The 18,373-nt window shown below is 58.3% G+C and overlaps 1 protein-coding gene across 4 annotated transcripts; it reads right to left on the bottom strand.

The window, feature by feature from the left end:
- On the bottom strand, positions 1 to 7,564 carry SLC22A12 (solute carrier family 22 member 12). 4 transcript variants are annotated; one of them, XM_037053080.1, is made up of 11 exons: positions 6,892 to 7,564; positions 6,075 to 6,178; positions 5,464 to 5,618; positions 5,218 to 5,386; positions 3,449 to 3,572; positions 3,164 to 3,279; positions 2,294 to 2,508; positions 1,706 to 1,814; positions 1,255 to 1,458; positions 629 to 733; positions 1 to 186 (listed from the first exon to the last, which is right to left on the bottom strand). In XM_037053080.1, exons 1-10 carry the CDS (start codon positions 7,291 to 7,293, stop codon positions 670 to 672), a joined length of 1,662 nt encoding a protein of 553 aa, XP_036908975.1. In that variant the 5' UTR covers positions 7,294 to 7,564; the 3' UTR covers positions 1 to 186; positions 629 to 669. The 4 variants fall into 4 exon arrangements, with proteins under 4 accessions (XP_036908975.1, XP_036908978.1, XP_036908977.1 ...); XM_037053083.1 differs by lacking the exon at positions 6,892 to 7,564 and adding an exon at positions 6,404 to 6,501; XM_037053081.1 differs by lacking the exon at positions 1 to 186 and adding an exon at positions 193 to 345.
- Between the last annotated feature and the right edge of the window lie 10,809 nt (positions 7,565 to 18,373).

The raw sequence follows: 18,373 nt of genomic DNA, 5'->3' as shown, positions 1-18,373 counted from the left end.
CCAGTCCTTTGTTCCTTTATTCGCTCTCTTTCCTCCCTCCCACCGATGATCCTCCGCTGGCTCTGTGTGGCAGCTGGGGACATCCCAACCCTCTGGGGGCTCCCAGGTTGGCAGGGTGGGACACAGGCATATGGCCCCAGCTGTGGGTACAGGTTTCATTCTATCCTCAGGCTGGGCTTTGGGTTCCTGGAATGAGGACATTGGCCTGGGTTTAGGAGACTGAGAGTGGGACTGTGGAGAAGGTGGCAGGGGGATTCCAGGGACAAGATATGGGTACAGACAGGACTCGTAGCGTGGCTGGAATATGGAGAGGTGTGAGGGGTCCAGAGCCACCTTGTGGTGAACCTGAGGAGCCAAGATCACAGTACCTGTGCAGAGCCCTCAGGCTGCAGAGAGAAGCTGAAGAGGTCATGACCATAGGGGATGGTCCGCCTCAAGCCTGGGCACCAAGAGTAGAGAGCTCAGGGTGCACAGGCAGGACCCTCCCGGACCTGGGTCTAGCTCCTCTTTGCAGCGAGAGTCGGGGCTAGGTGGCCCCTGTCCACCACACCGTCCTTCTCCCTTAGTGTGTTGAAGGCGCCTCCTCAGACAGGAAGAGGCTGGGCTGAAAACTGAGTCCTTTGATCACCTGCCTTCTGCAGAGAACAGAAGGTTCTTCTTGAGGGAAGATTAAAACTGTGTGGATCTTACAACAGGATGCTCCCGGGTGCGGGGTGTTGCTTTCTTCACTGCCCTGTTCAGGAAAGACAGCAAGGGGTTGGGTCTCGAGGTGCAGCGCCCCCTGACCCTGGCACCTGAACCATCCTGAGGACTCAGAGACACTGCTGCTCTCAGGGGCCCAGGACTGAGCTCCCCGAGCTCCCCGAGCATACCATGGAGGTGGGTGGGCAGTGACACGGGATTTTAGTAACAGAGTCTGGGTCAGTGAGGACACCCAGCAATGGCCATTGCACCCTGGGTTCTCCATCTTACAGAGGGCTATACTCTTTCCCCCTTGACCTCTCCCAAGGTGGAGCTGTGGGTGGCTGGGCCATTAGGGCCTCCAATGGTGGAATAAAGAGCAGGGCTCACACTCCACACTGTCAGCTGGGAGACCTGGGCCTTGGCCTCCACTCTCTCAAGCAGTGTCTCGGACAGTGCTATCCCTCTCTGGGCCTCTACTTTTGTCCAGTGATGGGGGAGGGTGGCCAGGCCACCCTGTTCTGGGATTCTCCAGAAGGAGAAGATGTTGATCCCGGGGTTGGGCCCACTCACTGGTTCTGCACATCTTGGATGGTGTCGGGCAGCGGCAGGCTCTGGGTCTCAGGCAGCAGCAGTACAGTCACGCTGCTCAGCACTGGCACAGCCCCGTACACCAGCAGGGGCAGTGTGGGGTGGTGTTTGCCCAGCAGCCGCACCAGAGGCGCCAGTATGGCTCCCCCGCGGGCCCCGACCTGGCTCAGGCCTGTGGCGGTCATCCTGTTGGCACAGGTGTACCTGTGAGGGGCCACGCTGCCTACTCATGGCCCGGGCCTCCCACTCTGACCAGCCCTACTCTGCCCAGGGAGGTCCAGTGGGTCCGGCTAGACAGAGACACATGGGCAACCATCCCTGAGACCACAGGGAAGAGAGACACAAGGCACAGATGTCTAGGTCTGCGGACACAACCCCACCATGCAGTCCCAACTCAGGGCAGCCCCCTTCTTGGGCCCAGGCACAGCCTCACCTGAGCACAGTGGGGAAGAGCTCCCCAGTGTAGATAGTCATGCAGGTGAAGGTGACACTTATACACTCAAGCCCCAGCAAGGTTAGGGCTGAACGCAGGTACCTCATCTCTGTAGTAGAGACAGTGTTAGTAGGGATGGGAGTGGGGGCCAAGGGTCAGATGAAAGCTCTTCCTGACCTTTCAGTGTCTGTGAGTCACCTCCGTTTGGGTGTCCCCAGACCTTACACAGGCACCATGTCCTAAGTGACCTCATAGCCACTTTCTCTGATGCCCCCAATCTGCTCCCCACGCAGACAGCCAGAGCCAGAATCCAGAAGTCCTCCCTGACACTGTCCATCTCTGAGGTCTTATTTTATCTCTACAGTGCCGCCATGCGCTGCCCCACTCCATCCCTGCTCCCAGTGCCCAGGACAGACCACCACCACCTCTCCTAGTCACCCCTGAAGCCTCCTTCCTAACTGGGCCCCTGTACTGGAATGGCATCCTCTGAGGAGGGAGCAAGAGGTCACAGGTCCTGGCTCAGCACCCACCTCCTCCCTGGGTGGGTGCCTATGGTGGCAGTGATGTGCCCCAGGCCTGTCTGCTCACCAAGGGGCACCAGCACGTTGGCCAGGATGCAGAGCCCTGACAGCACCAGAGATGCTGCCTGTATGGGGCGGCGGCCCAGACACCTCAGCAGCATCAGGGTACCTATCTTGACTGGAATGTCAAGGACGCCAATGAGGACCTGGAACAGGAAGATGTTGCTGTCCAGGGCCTGCAGGTCCAAGGCCAGGCCATAGAAGGTGAAGCCAAAGGCAAACCTGGGGGCGGGACAGGTAGAATCCGGCTGAGGAGTGAGCTGTTCAATGTCTGGATGGTCCTCACACCCTCTCTCTCCTCCCGCTGTAGGCTCTGTATGGTAGAGGGTGGTCTCTGCAGACTACACTTCCCAGGGTGCTTTGCCATGCTGCCCCTCATTACGATTGGCCAATGGAAGGCACTGGTGGGAGGCTGGAGGCGGGACCAGAGGAGGAGCCTTCATATTCCTCCCTCAGTCTCCTAGATGCCCTCTCTGGCAGTGGCTGCGTCCTGTCGATGGCGGCATCTCCACTCCCTTGGAGCATGGGTGGTTTCAGTCTCTGCTGAGTGGCCCTGACTCCTGGGGTTGGGGAGTGCCCCTTTTCCTCCCGGAGTCCTCCCAGCGCTGGTGGGAGTGCGTTCTCCGACTGCCTTCTCAGCGTCCTGGGCTGTTCGTCTCTGCCTGTAGTCCGAGTCCTCCTTACTACTCTTGCAGGGACTGTCTGCCACCTGAGCCCACCTGGGCTGGCCTGCCTGACTGATAGAGGTGCCAGGGCTACAGGGCTTGTCCTGGGGCCCCTGTGGGCCAGTGGGACCAGCCGGAGCCCTGATTCCAAGTTCCCTGGCTGCCAGCACTGAGCTGGAGCCCAGGAGGGGTGGGGGTTGAGAGACCTCTACCAGCTCGGAGTGGAGGCACAAGTGCGGAGGCGCAGTCCAGGGGTGCGAAACAGGGTGCATAGGCTGGAGGGAGCCTGGCTCACACTGAGCTCCTCCTGCAGGGCTGAAAGCAAGACCTTTGGGCGAGGGGAGCGCACTGTTAGCATTGGGGCTCCAGGCAGGCCGGCTCTCAGGGCCCTTATCCTAGGGGCCTGGAGCCCTAGGTTGGCCACCCAGAAGCCCTGTGCAAGGTCAGGGGGTGGGTCTGAAGGTCCAGCCCTGGGGGAAGGCTCTGGCCTGGCTCACCTCCTTGGTCAGTGTGTCCCGCACTGCCCTCTTCCCGTTGATGGCGGCCACCCTCTGCAGCTCCTGCAAGCCCTTCTCCAGCCTGCCTGTCATGAGGAGCCATCTTGCTGACTCTGCCAGCCACCTGGGGTGGGGGCGAGGGACAAGTGGAGGGTCACTGCCTGTGGCCCCCAGGGCCTGGCTGCATTGTCAGCCCTGGGTCGGGCCTACGCAAGCCTCATTGCCTCTCTTCCCCCCTCTGACCAAGGAGGTGGCCTCACTGCTCAGTGTGGTAAGGTCTGTGGGTGGGCAGCTAGGGACACTGTGACATGTGGTGGCCACAGCTACTCAGCCACCCTCCTTCCCCAGCAGGCTGTCTTTCCTCTCTCCTCTCTTCTTCTCCCTCTACTGGGTTGAGTTTGGGGGTCCCTGTTCTCCCCTTCCTGCCTGGCTCCTGACCCCAGGGCCTTTCCCCTGCCTGTCTTGGGAGCTGGGCCTGGGTGGGCCTAGGTGGCCCTGGGTGCAGCACGGTTGCTCTCACACCCCCGTGGTTCAGGAGCACTGTCCTGCCAGCCCATCACAGGCTAGGGGCCTGCCAGGGCCCTTGATCCACGACCGGACACTTCCCACGGGTCACACAGCCCCATGCTCCCCGCTCTGGCCTGAACCTTCCTGCCTGAGCTGGCTCCTCTCCCCTTGTGCCTCCCTGCAGATGGCTTCATACCTGCCTGGGGCTCAAGTCTGGAGCAGGGTCTTTGGTCCCCACATCCCCAGTCCACTCCCTTCCCCATTTGTCAGCAGTTCTTGTCACCTAGTAGCTCTTGTGCTCCACTGGCCCCATGTCCCTTGCCTCACTTTGTCCCTCTTGTCCAAGCTGAGACAACAGCAGCCACTGTCTGGGTGTCATTTGGTGCCCCATCCCCAAGGCAGGACCCTGACTCTCACACTAACCTGGCTCCCATCCCCTCAATATCAAGTCCAGACCTCCTGTACTGTCTGCCTAGCTGGCCCAGGTCCCTGGGGTGCCCACCGCTCCCACCCAGCTTCTACCCCCCGGCTTTGGTCCTGCAGGTCACCAGCCAGACACGCTTTGCCTGGGAGCAGCAGCAGGGTGAGGTCACTTGCATCACACCCACTAGCAACCTGAGGTCCTTTGGAGTTTGCAGGACAGGGGGCTGAGGGAGGATTCAAGGTGCCCAGGAGAGGTGGAGCTGACCAGATCCAGTGCCCTTTGGGACCCAAGGGCGGGGGTCGGGGAGGGAGAGGGAGGAGCTGTGGCCACTGACTCCAGTAGCAGTGGGAGGGGCAGCTGCCAACGCCAGGGTCCCTGGGGAGCCTTGGGGAGTTGCAGGTGAGGAGATGATACATTTTGGTGCTGGGACACCAATTGTGGTAATGTCACACAGGCTGCTGGAAGCAGGAGGCTGGTGGCCAGGGAAGGTGGGGAAGGAGGTGGTTTGGGGCAGCAGTGTTTGAAGGAAGAGCCGTGGGCACATTGGGCACCCATCCTGTCAGGCAGGGTGGGGACAGGGGTCATGAAGGGTGATGGGAAGGAAGGGGGGAGAATGCAGAAGGGAGAAGAAAGCTCCCTTGAGGAGCAGGAGGAGCAGATGAAGGAGATGCATCCTGAACACCTGGACCAGTGGGTGACCATCGAGGCCCGAGGCTGCCACCTGTGCCAGGCTCCTGTTACCCGCCTCAGCCCTGCACCCCTCACCGCCTGCAGCCCCAGAGGAGTGCTGCCTGCTCCCCTGGGTAGAGGCTTGCATGAGGTGTGGGATGACACCCACCAGGAGTACACAAAGAAGAGGAAGAAGGGGACAGAGAGGGTCAGCTGCAACAGCATCCAGTCACGCAGGCCATAGGCCACTGCGGACAACAGCACAATCCCCAGGCTGTATCCCAGGGAGTTGCAAGTCATCGCCAAGGTTCGGGCTTCCTCAGACGTCCACTCCATCACTGCAAGGAAGCCATACAGGTTATCCCTGAAGCCTTCCAGAGCCTTCCCTGCTTGGTCCCAGGGCAGGGGCACCTACTGAGAATGGCAGTGTTGATCATAATGCCTGCAGAAGGCACGGCCACCAGGAAGCGGAAAAGGCAGTACACAGAGAAGGTTGGGGCAAAGGCTGCCGCTGTGCCCCACACAGCCATGTGCAGGTAGCTCCAGGTCAGCACCAGCCTGCGCCCAAACCTGTGACACATGCACCAGGGAGCCAGGTCCTCAGCCAGCCATGGCATTGGCCACAGGGCCTGGCCCACCAGAGCCCGCCCTGCACATGGAGCAGAGGGGATGAGAAAATGACACTGGGGGCCAGAGCCCCAACTTCATCCACTCAGGGATTGTGAGCACGAGTGGGCAGGAAGGCAGTCTGGGCAGGAAATGAGCTCTCCGTCAGCAGAAGCACCCAAGCAGCAGCTGGAGGCAGGCCTGTGGCTGAGCAGGCTTCAGCAGTGAATGTTTGAGAAGAGCAAGACCCTCGGCAGCCCCCGAGGAGAGTCAGGGAATTCAAGGCCCAGAGAGGGCCCAAGCCAGCTCACTGTACGGCTGGAGGGGGCAGGAGCAAGACCCACACCCAGGCATCTAGGAGCAAGGGGGTGGCGAGGCCAACCAGGCCCGTGGATATGGGCATGGGTGGGAGGTACGCACCTGTCAGAGGCTCTGCCAAAGATGGCGGCTCCCACCAGGACCCCAGCCAGGAAGATGAACTGGGCCATGGTCTTCAGGGCCTGGGAGTCACACACCAGGTCCCACTGGTGTGAGAGGGGGGGAGCTGAGCTCAGGAGGTAAGGGAGGCCCAGGTGGGAGGCGGCAGAGGAGTGAGGGGGGGGGACCTGGGGAGCTGGGTGTGGGTGGTCAGCTGGGCGACTCTAGGGCTGTAGGTGCCCTGTGGGACAGTGATGGTTGTCAGCCATTGCCTAAGCTGCTCCATGGCTCCCTTTTGCCTTCCTGTTGGGGGTCAAGCCTTCTCCCCTCACTTGACCTCCCCTGCCTTGCTGGAGCTGGTTCCTCTGCCCACTGCCTTCTGCTTCTGCACCAAGAGCTCCTTCCCGCTGGCTGGGAAGAGCCACCTCCCCACGTTCTTGTGATTTGTCTCATGACCCCAGTGGGTCGCCTCTGGGAATCTATCGAACATTCCCTGAATCCCTGTGACTGGCAGGGCAATGGCAGGCGTGGGAGAGAGCTGCCCAGGCCACTGCTGATAAGTGGCAGAAGGGGAACCCTGGGTGCCCACTCAGTATCACCTTCTGTTCCACCAGCCAGGGCCTTTGTAGGCTGCTTTCTGCCACCAACCCCTCCATAGAGGGGTGGCTGGAAGGGTGGCCAGTAGGGTGGCTGGAAGCTCATGGCGAGTGGGGAAGCCTCCCGGGACTGGGCCATTCTGAGTCCTGCCAACTTGGGGCAGTGACTTTGGCCTCTAAGGTGCCAGGATGTGGGGGGTGGGGGGTGTTGGGGAGGCCCTTACCTCGGCCACGATGGTGGAGGTGAAGGTGCTGTGGTCATAGACCCAACCATCCACACAGGGCTCTGTGGCTGCCTCGCTCCAGTTGGTGGCTGTAGCGTTGGGGTCCAGGAGCTGCCACTGAGGGTGGCGGAAGCGGCGACACTGGTGGGGCCCATGGTTGGGCCCCAGTGGGATGGACACAGCCAGGAGGGCCTCAGGGCCCAGGGCCTCCAGGCCACTGGCCTGGGCGGTGCTGTTGTCCAGGAGGGGCGCCCAGCAGCGGTGGCTGGGCACGGCGCCTGAGAAGTTTTCCACCAAGCTGTGAGTGTTGAGCCACATGATGGGGACCACCAAGGCCACTGTTTGGAGACCCTGGAACCAGCCCAGGCTTCCCACTTGGTCCAAGAGTTCTGAAAAGGCCATGGAGCTCCCCAGGGGACTAGAGGAGGTTCCCGTGTCACACAGGTCAGCTCAGTGCCACGGAGCCCACCCTGAGGACCTGCTTCTCTGGAGGCAGCAAGGGCCCCTCCACTTCACCGACTCCTGGCCAGGTCCTCTGGGGCTCCGCCCAGCCACAGTCACTCTGATTGGCTGCACCTGGGACCTGAGGCTGGGTGTGATGACCCTGAAGCTCCTGGCACTTCCCCAGAGATGCAGGGGACCCTGGATCACAGGGAGATGAATTTGGGACATGGAGAGAGTGGAGACTTAAGTTAACATGACTGGAATTAACGTGTAACCAGGTAGGACTTGTGGAATGAGGGTTAGAAATCATTTCCTCCACAAAGTGTAACATGCATCTGAGGGAGCAAATGCAAAAGACCCGCAGCCCCTGCCCTGCGTGGGCTGGAGGCCAGGCCAGCAGCATGGTCTCTGAGGGCTGGGGGGGTGGGGGCTGGGTCTGCCCAGGGCTGCCAGGGGCTGCAGGCTCCTCTCTCGCCATCGCACTTCCCGGCACCCCGCAGCCTCATCACTCCACATCCAGCTCCTTCCTGGCTGGCTGCCCAGCCCTGCACTGTGAGCTCCTTAAAGGTAGCCCTGTTCTGTGCGGTGCTGTACCTCAGTCACCTGGAGCAACCTGACACACAGTAGGCACACAATCAGTACAGGTCAAATGGATGAGGGAGCAGGTGTCTCAGTTACTTATTACACACTCAGCTGAGGGTTCATCAGAATCTCCCTGCCCCTGCTGGGAGGTGGGCAGCTCCAACGTCCAGCGCCCGATTCAGCTCACTGGTCAAATTCGTTCCGCTCCTCAGTCCTTCTGCTGAGTCTTGTTTCCCACGCCGGGGGGACTGTAACCTCAGAATCTGTGCCTGTCACTGCAAATGGCTATCTGGTTGTTCCTAAATGGGCCGTTCCCGTGTCCTAACCACCCCTTCTCATTTCCTGGCCGGACCATTCCCTCGGTCTCCGGGAGGGTGTGGTCTGCTCTTCTCTTATTATTATGGGGACTCATTCATTCGTTGAGGGGGATCGCTGAGTGAAGGTGGACCGGCTTCTGCTCTAGACCCCAGAGGAGCAGCAGTGGACACACAAGAAAAGTCCCTGCCTTGGCCTCTGTGGAAGGACATGCCATGGGAGAGGGGACACAGGCCAGGAATTAAATGGATACAATGTGCTGAATAGAAACAGACATTCCTTGCAGAGAAGCAGAGTGGCAGAGGGGTAGAGTAAGGGACAATGTCTCTGGAGGTGACATCAGCAGAGACCTGGTTGGGTGAGGGAACAAGGCACCCAGATGCCTGGGCGAAGTGCATTCTGGGAAGAGAGAAGAGCGAGCAGGAAGGTCCTGGGGTGAGCATGTACCCAGTGTGCACTAGGGGTCGTGAGGAGGCCAGTGTGGCTGCAGTGGCAAGACCGAAGGAAGGAGTGGCAATACACGAGGGTAGAGCGGTCCCAGGCCAGCACATGGAGATGCGTACAGGGGGCGACACGATGAGACACGGGTGAGGACCAGCCCTTCGGGGCTGCTGGGGGAGAGCCCCCTGGTGGCGGTGTGTGCTCCCCACGAGTGAAGACGAGGCTCGGGCAGGGTGGCAGGGCTGTTGGGGTGAGGTGCTTGCGCTCGGGGTGTGTTGGTTTGAGTGGGTTGGACATGAGTTCTGGGAGGGGAGGAAAAGGACAGCCTCCCGCTGGGGACATGGGTGGGGACAGAAGCAGGTTGAGGGGAGTCGATGGTCTGGTTTTGCACGTGGTGAGACTGACCTGGCTATTAGCCACCCAGGTGGGGCGTCGGGAGGCAGCCAGTCTCTGGGGGGGTGGGCTTGGGGGGCTGGGGACTAAGCATTCTGAGAGCCCAGAGGCACTTTCCAGTCCAGGTCTGGGTGAGCTCACCTGGCAGCTACGAGGCTGCCCGTCGGGCCCTTGGTCTCCAGGGTTTGTTTGTTTATTTATTTATTTATTTAATTTTATTTTATCGTCACCCAAGGCCATTTGCTCAGTGCTTTTTGGAGAGAGTGGAAGAGAGAGAAGAGGGAAAGAGAGAGACATCAATGCAAGAGAAGAACATCAACCAGTTCTTTTCTGTCTGTGCCTGGACCTGGGACTGAACCCGCAGCCTAGATAAGTGCCCTGACAAGGGATCAAAACCGGAACCTCTATGTACTGGACGATGCTCCAACCAGCCCACCCGCCAGGGCCTCATCTCCACTTGGGGGGCTCAGGAAGTTGAGGGTCCAGCCAAAAAGGCTGTGCAGGTGAAGCGGGAGAGGTAGTACCCAGGGCTGCGCTGACGTCCCCAGTGACAGAGATGATGACACATCATCCGACGTGATGACGTCCTGCTGGCACCCGGCATGCGGTGAAGACCGGAACTGACCTTTGGGCGGGCAGGTGGACATCCTCGAGGGCCGTGGCTGGCAGGATTGCTGGGGAGCAGTGGGTGGGCCAGATGGGTGTGGGATTGTTGGGGAATTGGACGGAAGGATGGGGGGCCGCAGATACAGAGAGCTCGTGGAAGGATTTCACTGTGAGGCAGGATGGCGAGCGGTCACTCACGGAAGGGGGGCGGTCCAGTTAGTTAGGGTGATGCCAGCTGCTGCCCCACCCAAGCCCCAGACGAGTCATGGCTCCAGCACCACAGAAGTGTTTCTGGATCGTGGAGAGTTCCGGATGGCAGTGTCTGACCAGTGGGCAGCCCTCCTCCAAGCCGTGATGGGGATGCAGGCTCTCCGGCCCCGTGGCTCTGCCCTGGCCGCTGGATGCACGGTGGCTGTGCTCGTGTGCATCGAGCCGTGGAAGGGGACGAGAGGGTATGACGAGTGGTCTCCATTCACCTTCATAGGTGAGCACTGGTCCTAAGGCCCCAGGACGTGGCGGGCGGGCGGGGTGGGCATGCAGGGAAGGGAGGGCACCGGGGAACAGCTGTCTCCAGTACGGGGTTCTCACGGTGGTGGGACTGCAGGAGGGGCCCTGAGGCTGTGGGAGGGGCCCTAGGAGCTGCTCTGGGCTGCAGGAGATGAGGCGGGGCATGTGGGCGTGGCCTGTGGACCCTCTGGTGGCTGTGAGGTTGCGGGGCCTGGCAGGCCAGTGAAAGCAGAAGCAGGGCTGGCCATTGAGCAGAGGGCACGGGCAGGGAACTGGGTGAGAGTGCAGGCGGTGCCCCGTTCTGCTGCCAGGGCCAGGGGTGTCATGGACCAGGAGTCGGGCTGGGCCTGGGGACGGTGGTGGAGGCAGGTGGGGCCGCTGGGCTGTGCAGGTGCAGGGGAAGGGCTGCTATGACAGATGAGAGGGCAGTGAGGACCACGCAGAAAGGGAGGCCACTGTGCTCCAGAGCCAGGTGACATCCTCGAGTTGTCCTGGTCCAGGTGGAGGGTGGGAGGCAGCCATCATTGGCTTAGATGGTGACCATGGAGATGAGGGGGGGTGGTGCTGTGAGTACCCAGCACCTGGGGCCAGCCTGGGGGACCATGAGGTATTATTAGCAGGTGGCTGTCATAACTCCAGGAATGGACACAGGCAGGCTGTTTGGCAACGTGGTTGGTTTTTTGGGGGGGAACCTGGGGGTTCACTGTGTGAGCAAATCTCTCTGCCAGGCCGTGACTCCTCCCGACCCCCAACTCCTGTGGCGACAGCAGCTGCCCCTGGTCCCAGGCCAGGCAGGAGGAAGGCCAGAAGGAGGACGTGCTGTCAGTGACTCAGACAGTCCCTGGGCAGCCACAGCCAGCTCACTTTGCTTGTGCCTCTGGGCTCCCCGAACCTGGGACACACTATTAATGTAGCATCTCCGCCCCCCTCCTGCCCCTCGTCGCCATGGGGGGTTCTTTCAGGTGGGGCCGCACTCCTGAGAGGCCCATCTGGTTTGGCCCCTTTGAAGGCACCTACCAGCTGCCAGCTGTCACTCCTGCTCAGAGCCTTCATAGACTCACTGGTGCTTCAGAGACCGGCCCAGGCGCTGAGCCCTCCCCTCCCAGCCCACACTCAAAACCTTTGCTCCCTGCCTCCTTCACGTGGCCCGGCTGAGCCCCGTGCCCTGTCTGCCCTGTGCCATTTCCTGGTGGGCTGTCTTACCTGGGGGCTCTTGCCTCCATCCATGCCCCCCGGGTGGAGCAGCTGCTCCCTCTCCTACCCCTCACACCTCCAAACAGCCCCTCCCGCTGCACGAGCCTCGAGCTCTCCCCTCTGCCAGCTAATGGGCTGAAAGCTTCCTAGGGCTGTGTCTGAGTTGTCGCGCACCCAACCGTGCCCGGAGCAGGACCTGGCACGCAGACCAGGGCCCCAGCAGGGCTGGAGAGAGGCCATGCGGCTTCATGGTGTCTAGTTGAATCTGGGCTCCGGGGGCCTCCATACCCTCATCTGTAAAATGGGCCTCGTGGCCCACTTGGCAACAGTAGACATAGTTCTGCTGTGGCTGGTGTGGTTCAATGGATTGAGTGCGGGTCTGTGAACCACATGGTCGCTGGTTCGATTCAGTCAGGGTTCATGCCTGGGTTTTGTGCCAGGTCCCACACTCAGTAGGGGACACTCGAGAGGCAGCCACATGTTGATGTTTCTCTCCCTCTCTTTCTCCCTCTCTTCCCCTCTTTCTAAAAACAAAATCTTTTTTTAAAATATATTTTATTGATTATGCCATTACAGTTGTCCCATTCCCCCCTTCACTCCCCTCCACCCTGCACACCCCTCCCCCACCATTCCCCTCCTTTTGTTCATGTCCATGTGTCACAAGTTCTTTAGATTCTGTATTTCCCATAGTATTCCTGCCCTCCCCCTGTCTATTTTCTACCTACCGTCTATGCTACTTATTCTCTGTACCTTCTCCCCCCTTCTCCTCCTCCCATTCCCCTGTTGCTAACCCTCCATGTGATCTCCATTTCTATGTTTTTGCTCCTGATCTAGCTGTTCTCTTGGTTTGCTTTTGTTTTAGGTGTGGTTATTAATAACTGTGATTTTGCTGTCCTTTCACTGTTCATATTTTTTATCTTCCTTTTCTTAGATAAGTCCCTTTAGCATTTCATATAATAAGGGCTTGGTGATGATGAACTCCTTGAACTTGACCTTATCTGAGAAGCACTTTATCTGTCCTTCCATTCTAAATGAAAGTTTTGCTGGATAAAGCAATCTTGGCTGTAGGTCTTTGGATTTCATGACTTGGAATACTTCTTTCCAGCCCCTTCTTGCCTGTAAGGTCTCTTTTGAGAAATCCGCTGACAGTCTGATGGGTACTCCTTTGTAGGTGACTGTCCCCTTATCCCTTGCTGCTTCTAGGATTCTCTCCTTCATTTTAGTCTTGGCTAATGTAATTATGATGTGCCTTGGTGTGTTCCTTCTTGGGTCCAACTTCTTTGGGACTCTCTGAGCTTCCTGGATTTCCTGGAAGTCTATTTCCTTTGCCAGACTGGGGAAGTTCTCCTTTATTATTTGTTCAAATAAGTCTTCCGCTCGTGGCTGTTCCTCTTCCCCTTCTGGTACCCCTATAATCCGGATGTTGGAACGTTTACAGATGTCCTGGAGGTTCCTAAGCTGCTCCTCATTGTTTTGAATTCTCATTTCTTCCTTCTTTTCTGTTTGGTTGTTTCTTTCTTCCTTCTGGTCCACTCCCTTGATTTGAGTCCCAGTTTCCTTTCCATCACTATTGGTTTTCCGTGCATTTCCCTTCATTTCAATCAGTTTAGCCTCCTTACGTTCCTCTAATTTGTGGCTAAAATCAACCAATTCTGTGAGCATCCTGATCACCAGTATTTTGAACTGTGCATCTGAAAGGCTGGCTATTTCTTGGTCACTTAGAATTATAGGCTCTGGAGTTTTGAGTTGTTCTTGAGCCGTAATGCTCTGGTCCGTTTGCACCTGTTATGTATGAGGGGCGGAGCCTTAGGTGTTCACCAGAGCAGGGCAACTCAGTCTCTGGGTTGTGACGCTGTATGTGGGGGCGGGGTTAGAGAGGAAAAAAAAATGGTGCTTTGCTCTGCTCCACTCTCTCTCAGATTTTGGTCCCCTCTGCGGCTTCCCACAAGCAAATTGGGCCCCTCTGGTGCTGGTTCCCAGGTGTGTGGGCCCGTGTACTCTCCAGGACCCTGTGGGTCTCTCCAACGAACTCTCTGTGAGCCTGGAAGCCTTTCCCGGCCCCTTGACCCTGAGAAAGTCTTTTCAGTTGGTGCTTTCAGGCTCTAATTCCCCATCGCTGGGGCCCTGGCCTGAGCAATCTGTCTCACTGTTCAATCCATCGCTTAGTTTATCTGTGTGCGAATGTGTGACCACAGTCAGCCAGCTGCCCTGTGCCCTCACTGGGTGGGTCCGTCGCCACCCCACGTCTGGGATCCACCAACCAACCACCTTTGCCTCCGCTCCTGGGTCGGTCGGACCGAAAGATCGTTCCAGCCCGACCCCCGCTCTGCCGCTGACTGCGCTGCTCTTACCGGTCTGGCTGAGTGGTTCGTTGTTGTCAGACTTCCATACAGTTCACTTTTCACTGTTTTGGCTGTGTTTTGTTACTAAAACTTCACTGTCTTTAAATTTAGTTGTGGGAGGGGGTACAGTGTTTCCACCTACGCCTCCATGTTGGCTGGAAATCTAAAAATAAAATCGTAAAAAAAAAAAAGACATGGTTCTCCGAGGGTCCTCCCCTTTGACCCCTTCTCTGGCTGCCCCAGTGTCAAAGTCAAGATAGTTAGATCCCCAGACACCAACTCCTTGTCCAGACCCTCTGAGCATCTGGTCTCCTGGCTGTTGTTTTCCCACACTGCTGTTCTGGGCAGTCCTAATCGGGTGGGCCGCTGCCCTCCTGAGAAAACGCAGCAGCCCTACTGCTCATGGGAACCAATGTGCCCCAGAGCTGGCCACAGGCTCCACTCAGAATTCCCCACGGAACAGCTGAGGAGTGCCTCAGTGCTTTATGACGATGGTGGCAGCCAGCTGGTGATGATTATGGTAATGATGGTGGTGTCGACGGTGATGGTACCTACGGGTCGCCGAGTCGTTTTTCGGTGTTGGACCCGATGCGAAGTTCTGTCCTTATATTAACTCATTTAATCCTTCCAACAACCCCTCAACATTCTTACACCCGCTCGTACCAGTGTGACAACTGAGGCTCAACGTGGCGGATCTGGGTCGCACAGCTGCCCTGGCAGAGTCAGGGCTCCACGCAGGCAGGTCCAGCTCCAACGTTATCCCTTTACTCCGGAGCTGGCCTGAGCGTTGGCGGTGGTGAAGGAGCACGCCGGGAGGCGCTGCCCTCGGCCAGGCCGACTCCCTGCCTCAGCACCGGCCCCTCCTCACTCTCGTGGGGTCCTGCTCCCCTCTGAGCAGCAGCCCCTTCCCTCATGTTCTCTCCTCCTTGACCCAGGGTTCCCTTTCCCCTAGCTTAGCACCCCCCTAGAGAGCACCCCAAATTGATGTCTGTTACAGCCTGGGAGTCCAGGGCAGTGGCCCCTTGGCTTCTTGGTGTACCAGCGTGGCCTCCTCTCCTGAACCTGGCTGTACCTTCATGGAGCCAGAGGGCCAGTAAGAGATTCTCCTGGATGGAGGAGCGGCCTACCCCCAGCCAACTTTGGGAGCTGCCCACCGCGACCTGTGCTGCTGTGTGTGGCACCTGCCAGGTACCCAGCGGGCACTCGTCAGCAGAACCCCTGCTTCCTGTGCCTGGCACCATCCCAGAGCCGTCACGGGTTGTGGCTGCATGGAAATGCGTTTCTCTGTGACCTCAAAGCCCCTGACTCCCAGGAGAGGGTGAGGCCCGGCCCCCCGCATGTACCCATGGCCCATGCAGAGGCTGTATGGCGGTGCTGGGAGCGACCTCGGGCTGCTGGTACCACATCATCTCGAGCAGGTGGCCCAGGCCTGGGGCTGAGTCTCTCGTGGCTTTAATTGGCCCCCTTGGGTGAGCTTCTGAAGCCCTGACCACAGCCACCTTCGTCCGGGCTTCCCAGGAACCCCTTTCCTGGTGCCTCTGGCCCCCCGAACAAATCTTCTCTATGTAGGCCAGGGCAGCCCCTCCGGCTCCTTCCCCCCATGTGCCTGGCGGCTCCTGCAGGTCTGGCCCTCCTTCACCAAAGGGACTTCACACTCCTTGCTGTGTCAAAAAGACGTTTCAAGTTAAAATTCAACCGAGAGATACTCACCTGCCACCAGAACTGGACTTGTCATAACTCACTGCACAAGCAGGCTGAACTTTGCCCCGCTCCGTGAGGGCCTTGTCCGCAGCTGACCTGGGCCAGCTGCAACACTTTAACAAGGCCGGTTGCAAACACCGACTGGCCCCTGGCCCCTGTGCTGCGTCCCTGGGCCTGGGCCTCAGGGCCCCTCTTCCTGCTGCAGGTTCCCACTGTGTCAGCTGCATCTTAGAAGGGCCTGGTCCTCCTACCAAAAGCTGTCTCCTTCCGATTTTGTGAGCTGCAGCCTGCCAAGAGGGGCAGTTTCAGGTGGATGCAAGGACTAGCTGGGGAAAGGGAAAATTTTGGCAAAATCCCTCCCACTTCACCAGAAAACATGGTGGCTGGAATTGGCCGGAACCGCCCACACACTGTACATCCAGCAGCCTTCTCTTCCGCTTCTGCGGATGAGGAGTACCCAGCCGGAGACCACGGCGCCAGTGCCGGCCGCGCTCCTGACAACCCCAAGGACTCCCCGCACTGAGAGGCACCTGGCCCGAGGGCTGTGCACACAGACGCTGAAGCCGGCTGTCTGGATTTAAATCCCTGCTCTGACAGAGCTGTGCGGCCTCGGGAAAGGGGCTTAACCTCCCTGAGCCTCAGTGTCCTCCTGTGTAAAATGGGGTAGTGAGAGTTCTGATTTTATAAAGCTCTTGTGAGGACTCAATGGGTTTATGTAGGACCACCACTGAGAAAGGTCCCTGGCAGCCTGTGAGTGCTTAACATCAATACTGTCGTCATCGTCATTGTCATCATCATCACCATCATTGTTTAAAGAATTTACTTATTTATTTGTAGAGGGAGGGGAAGGGAAGGAGAAAGAGAGGGAGAGAAGCATCCGTGTGAGAGAGAGAAACGCCCATCAGTTCCCTTTCATACAGGCCCCAACTGGGACCGAACCTGCAAGCCAGGCACGTGCCCGACTGAGAATGAAACCAGCAACTTTTCCCTTTGTGGGATGACGCCCAGCCAACTGAGGCACACAGGTCAGGGCATCATCGTAGTTTTTGAGCAGGACTGTGGGAGACGCCTGGGAGCCCTGGGAGGCTGACTTGAGGAGGGCTCCTGGGGGAGGGGGCGGGGGGAGCGGCCTCAGGGTCAGATCGGGCAGGGCCGATGCCATTTGAAGGACAGGCACCTGGCTGTGCACCATGGAGAGAGGCTGTGGCAAATCCGGGTCGGAAGGTGATTCCACATGGGGCTATTGTCTGCTTTGAAGCTTTCACAAAAAATTCTAACTTTTTGAGAAAGAACACCTGCAATGCAGACACTGGGGACAGAGCTCACAGGCCCCCTCCCCACCCGTGCTGTCTCAGCACAGTGCAGGGAGGCCTGGGAGGGGGCCGAGGGCAGGGCTCCGGGCCATGGGAACCTGCCGGAGTCTGTCCTCCAAGGGCTTGTGATTCTCCCTGCGTCTCTACCGGGATGCAGCCGTGTCCTGGACAGCAAATGTCAGCCCCAGCCTTTATTTACACGGACATGCAGCGTGCCTGCACGCAGGTGCACTCATGCGCTCACACCTGTGCACGCAGATGCCACAGACATGCACCATTTTCCGGGTCCTCCCAGTTCTCGGAGATAAAGGGCGCATTTGTCTGCAGCCACGAGGACATGGGTGCCTGCGTCGAACTGCACGGTCCTGCTTGCTGGCCTCTGGCCTCTGGGTTCTGCCAGCAGCCGCCTCCCCACCCTGTCTCCTCTGCTTTCTCCCACCACAGACATCCGCCCCCTCCTTTGCTGCTCTTTCTCCTGCACAAGCAGGGGTCCTCAGGGTCTCACCTTCCCAACCTGACCTTCCCAGGCGGTTTTCCTAAGCCAGGATGATTGTGTGTCTGAGAGCAGGTTCATTCTCAGCTCTTAGAATCATGCAGGCTGCAAGTGACCAGAGGGAGAAGCTGGGGTGCTCCTTTTGGGGGCACGGGGCTGGAGGCATGCAGCCCCCCAGTCCCCACCACTACCCACTGAGCCTGGTGGGACCTGAGGGACCCCTGGGTGCCCCACCCCCACCCTCCATGCCAGGCCCTTTGGGGCTGGCCATTGACTGGGAGTGCATTGAACGTGGAAATTACTTTGTGGAGGATTGCCGTCTTGGTTACAGTCTTTCCATCCATGAGTATGGCCCATCTCTCCATTTATTTTGGTCTCCGTGGATGTCTCTCAGCGATGTGTTGTAGGCTTCAGTGTGCAGATCTGGCCTTTATTTCCTTGAATTTATCCTTAGATACCACTTTTCCCCTGTGCTGTTGTGACGTGATGTTTTCTGACTATTCAGTCTCCGACTGTTACTACCACACAGTAATACAATGGAATTTCATGTATTGACCTTGTAGCCTACAGCTTTCCCAAACTCATTACTTATTTCGAGTAACATTTTCGTAGATTTCTTAGGATTTTCTACAATTCTGTCTTCTGCAAATAACGAAGGTTGTGCCTTCCTTTCTAGTCTGTAAGCCTCTTATTTAGCTTTTCTTGCCTAGTGCCCGGACTCGGACCCGTGTGGGTGAGACTCATGTCTGACCCTACTAGGACAGCGCCCAGCCTTCCCCCATCAGGAGGACTTGCCTCTAGGCTGCCCACAGGTGCCCTTTGTAGGCTGAGCGAGTTCCCTTGTGTTCTCGGCTCACTGCACGCCACTGATCAGGAATACATACTGAATTTTGCGAAATGCTGTTCCTATGGAGACGACCACATGGTTAGTTAATAATCTTGTTTGTCTACCTTGGCTTTTGAGTATTAAACCTACTTCTCACTCCTGGAGAAAACGTCACGTGGTGCCCTGACTGGCATGGCTCAGTGGGTTGAACATCCTCCCGCAAAGGGAAAGGGGGCCATGTTGATTACCTGGCCAGGGCACAGGCCTGGGTCGTGGGTTCGGTCCCTGGTCAGGGCGTGTACGAGAAGCCACCGATCAGCGTTTC

This window comes from Sturnira hondurensis, unplaced genomic scaffold (genome assembly GCF_014824575.4).
Source record: "Sturnira hondurensis isolate 20B ecotype Veracruz unplaced genomic scaffold, ASM1482457v3 Scaffold0007797, whole genome shotgun sequence".
NCBI classification, from domain to species: domain Eukaryota; kingdom Metazoa; phylum Chordata; class Mammalia; order Chiroptera; family Phyllostomidae; genus Sturnira; species Sturnira hondurensis.
Note: the sequence above shows the minus strand (reverse complement) of the source record. Positions and strands in the feature narration are given on the sequence as shown.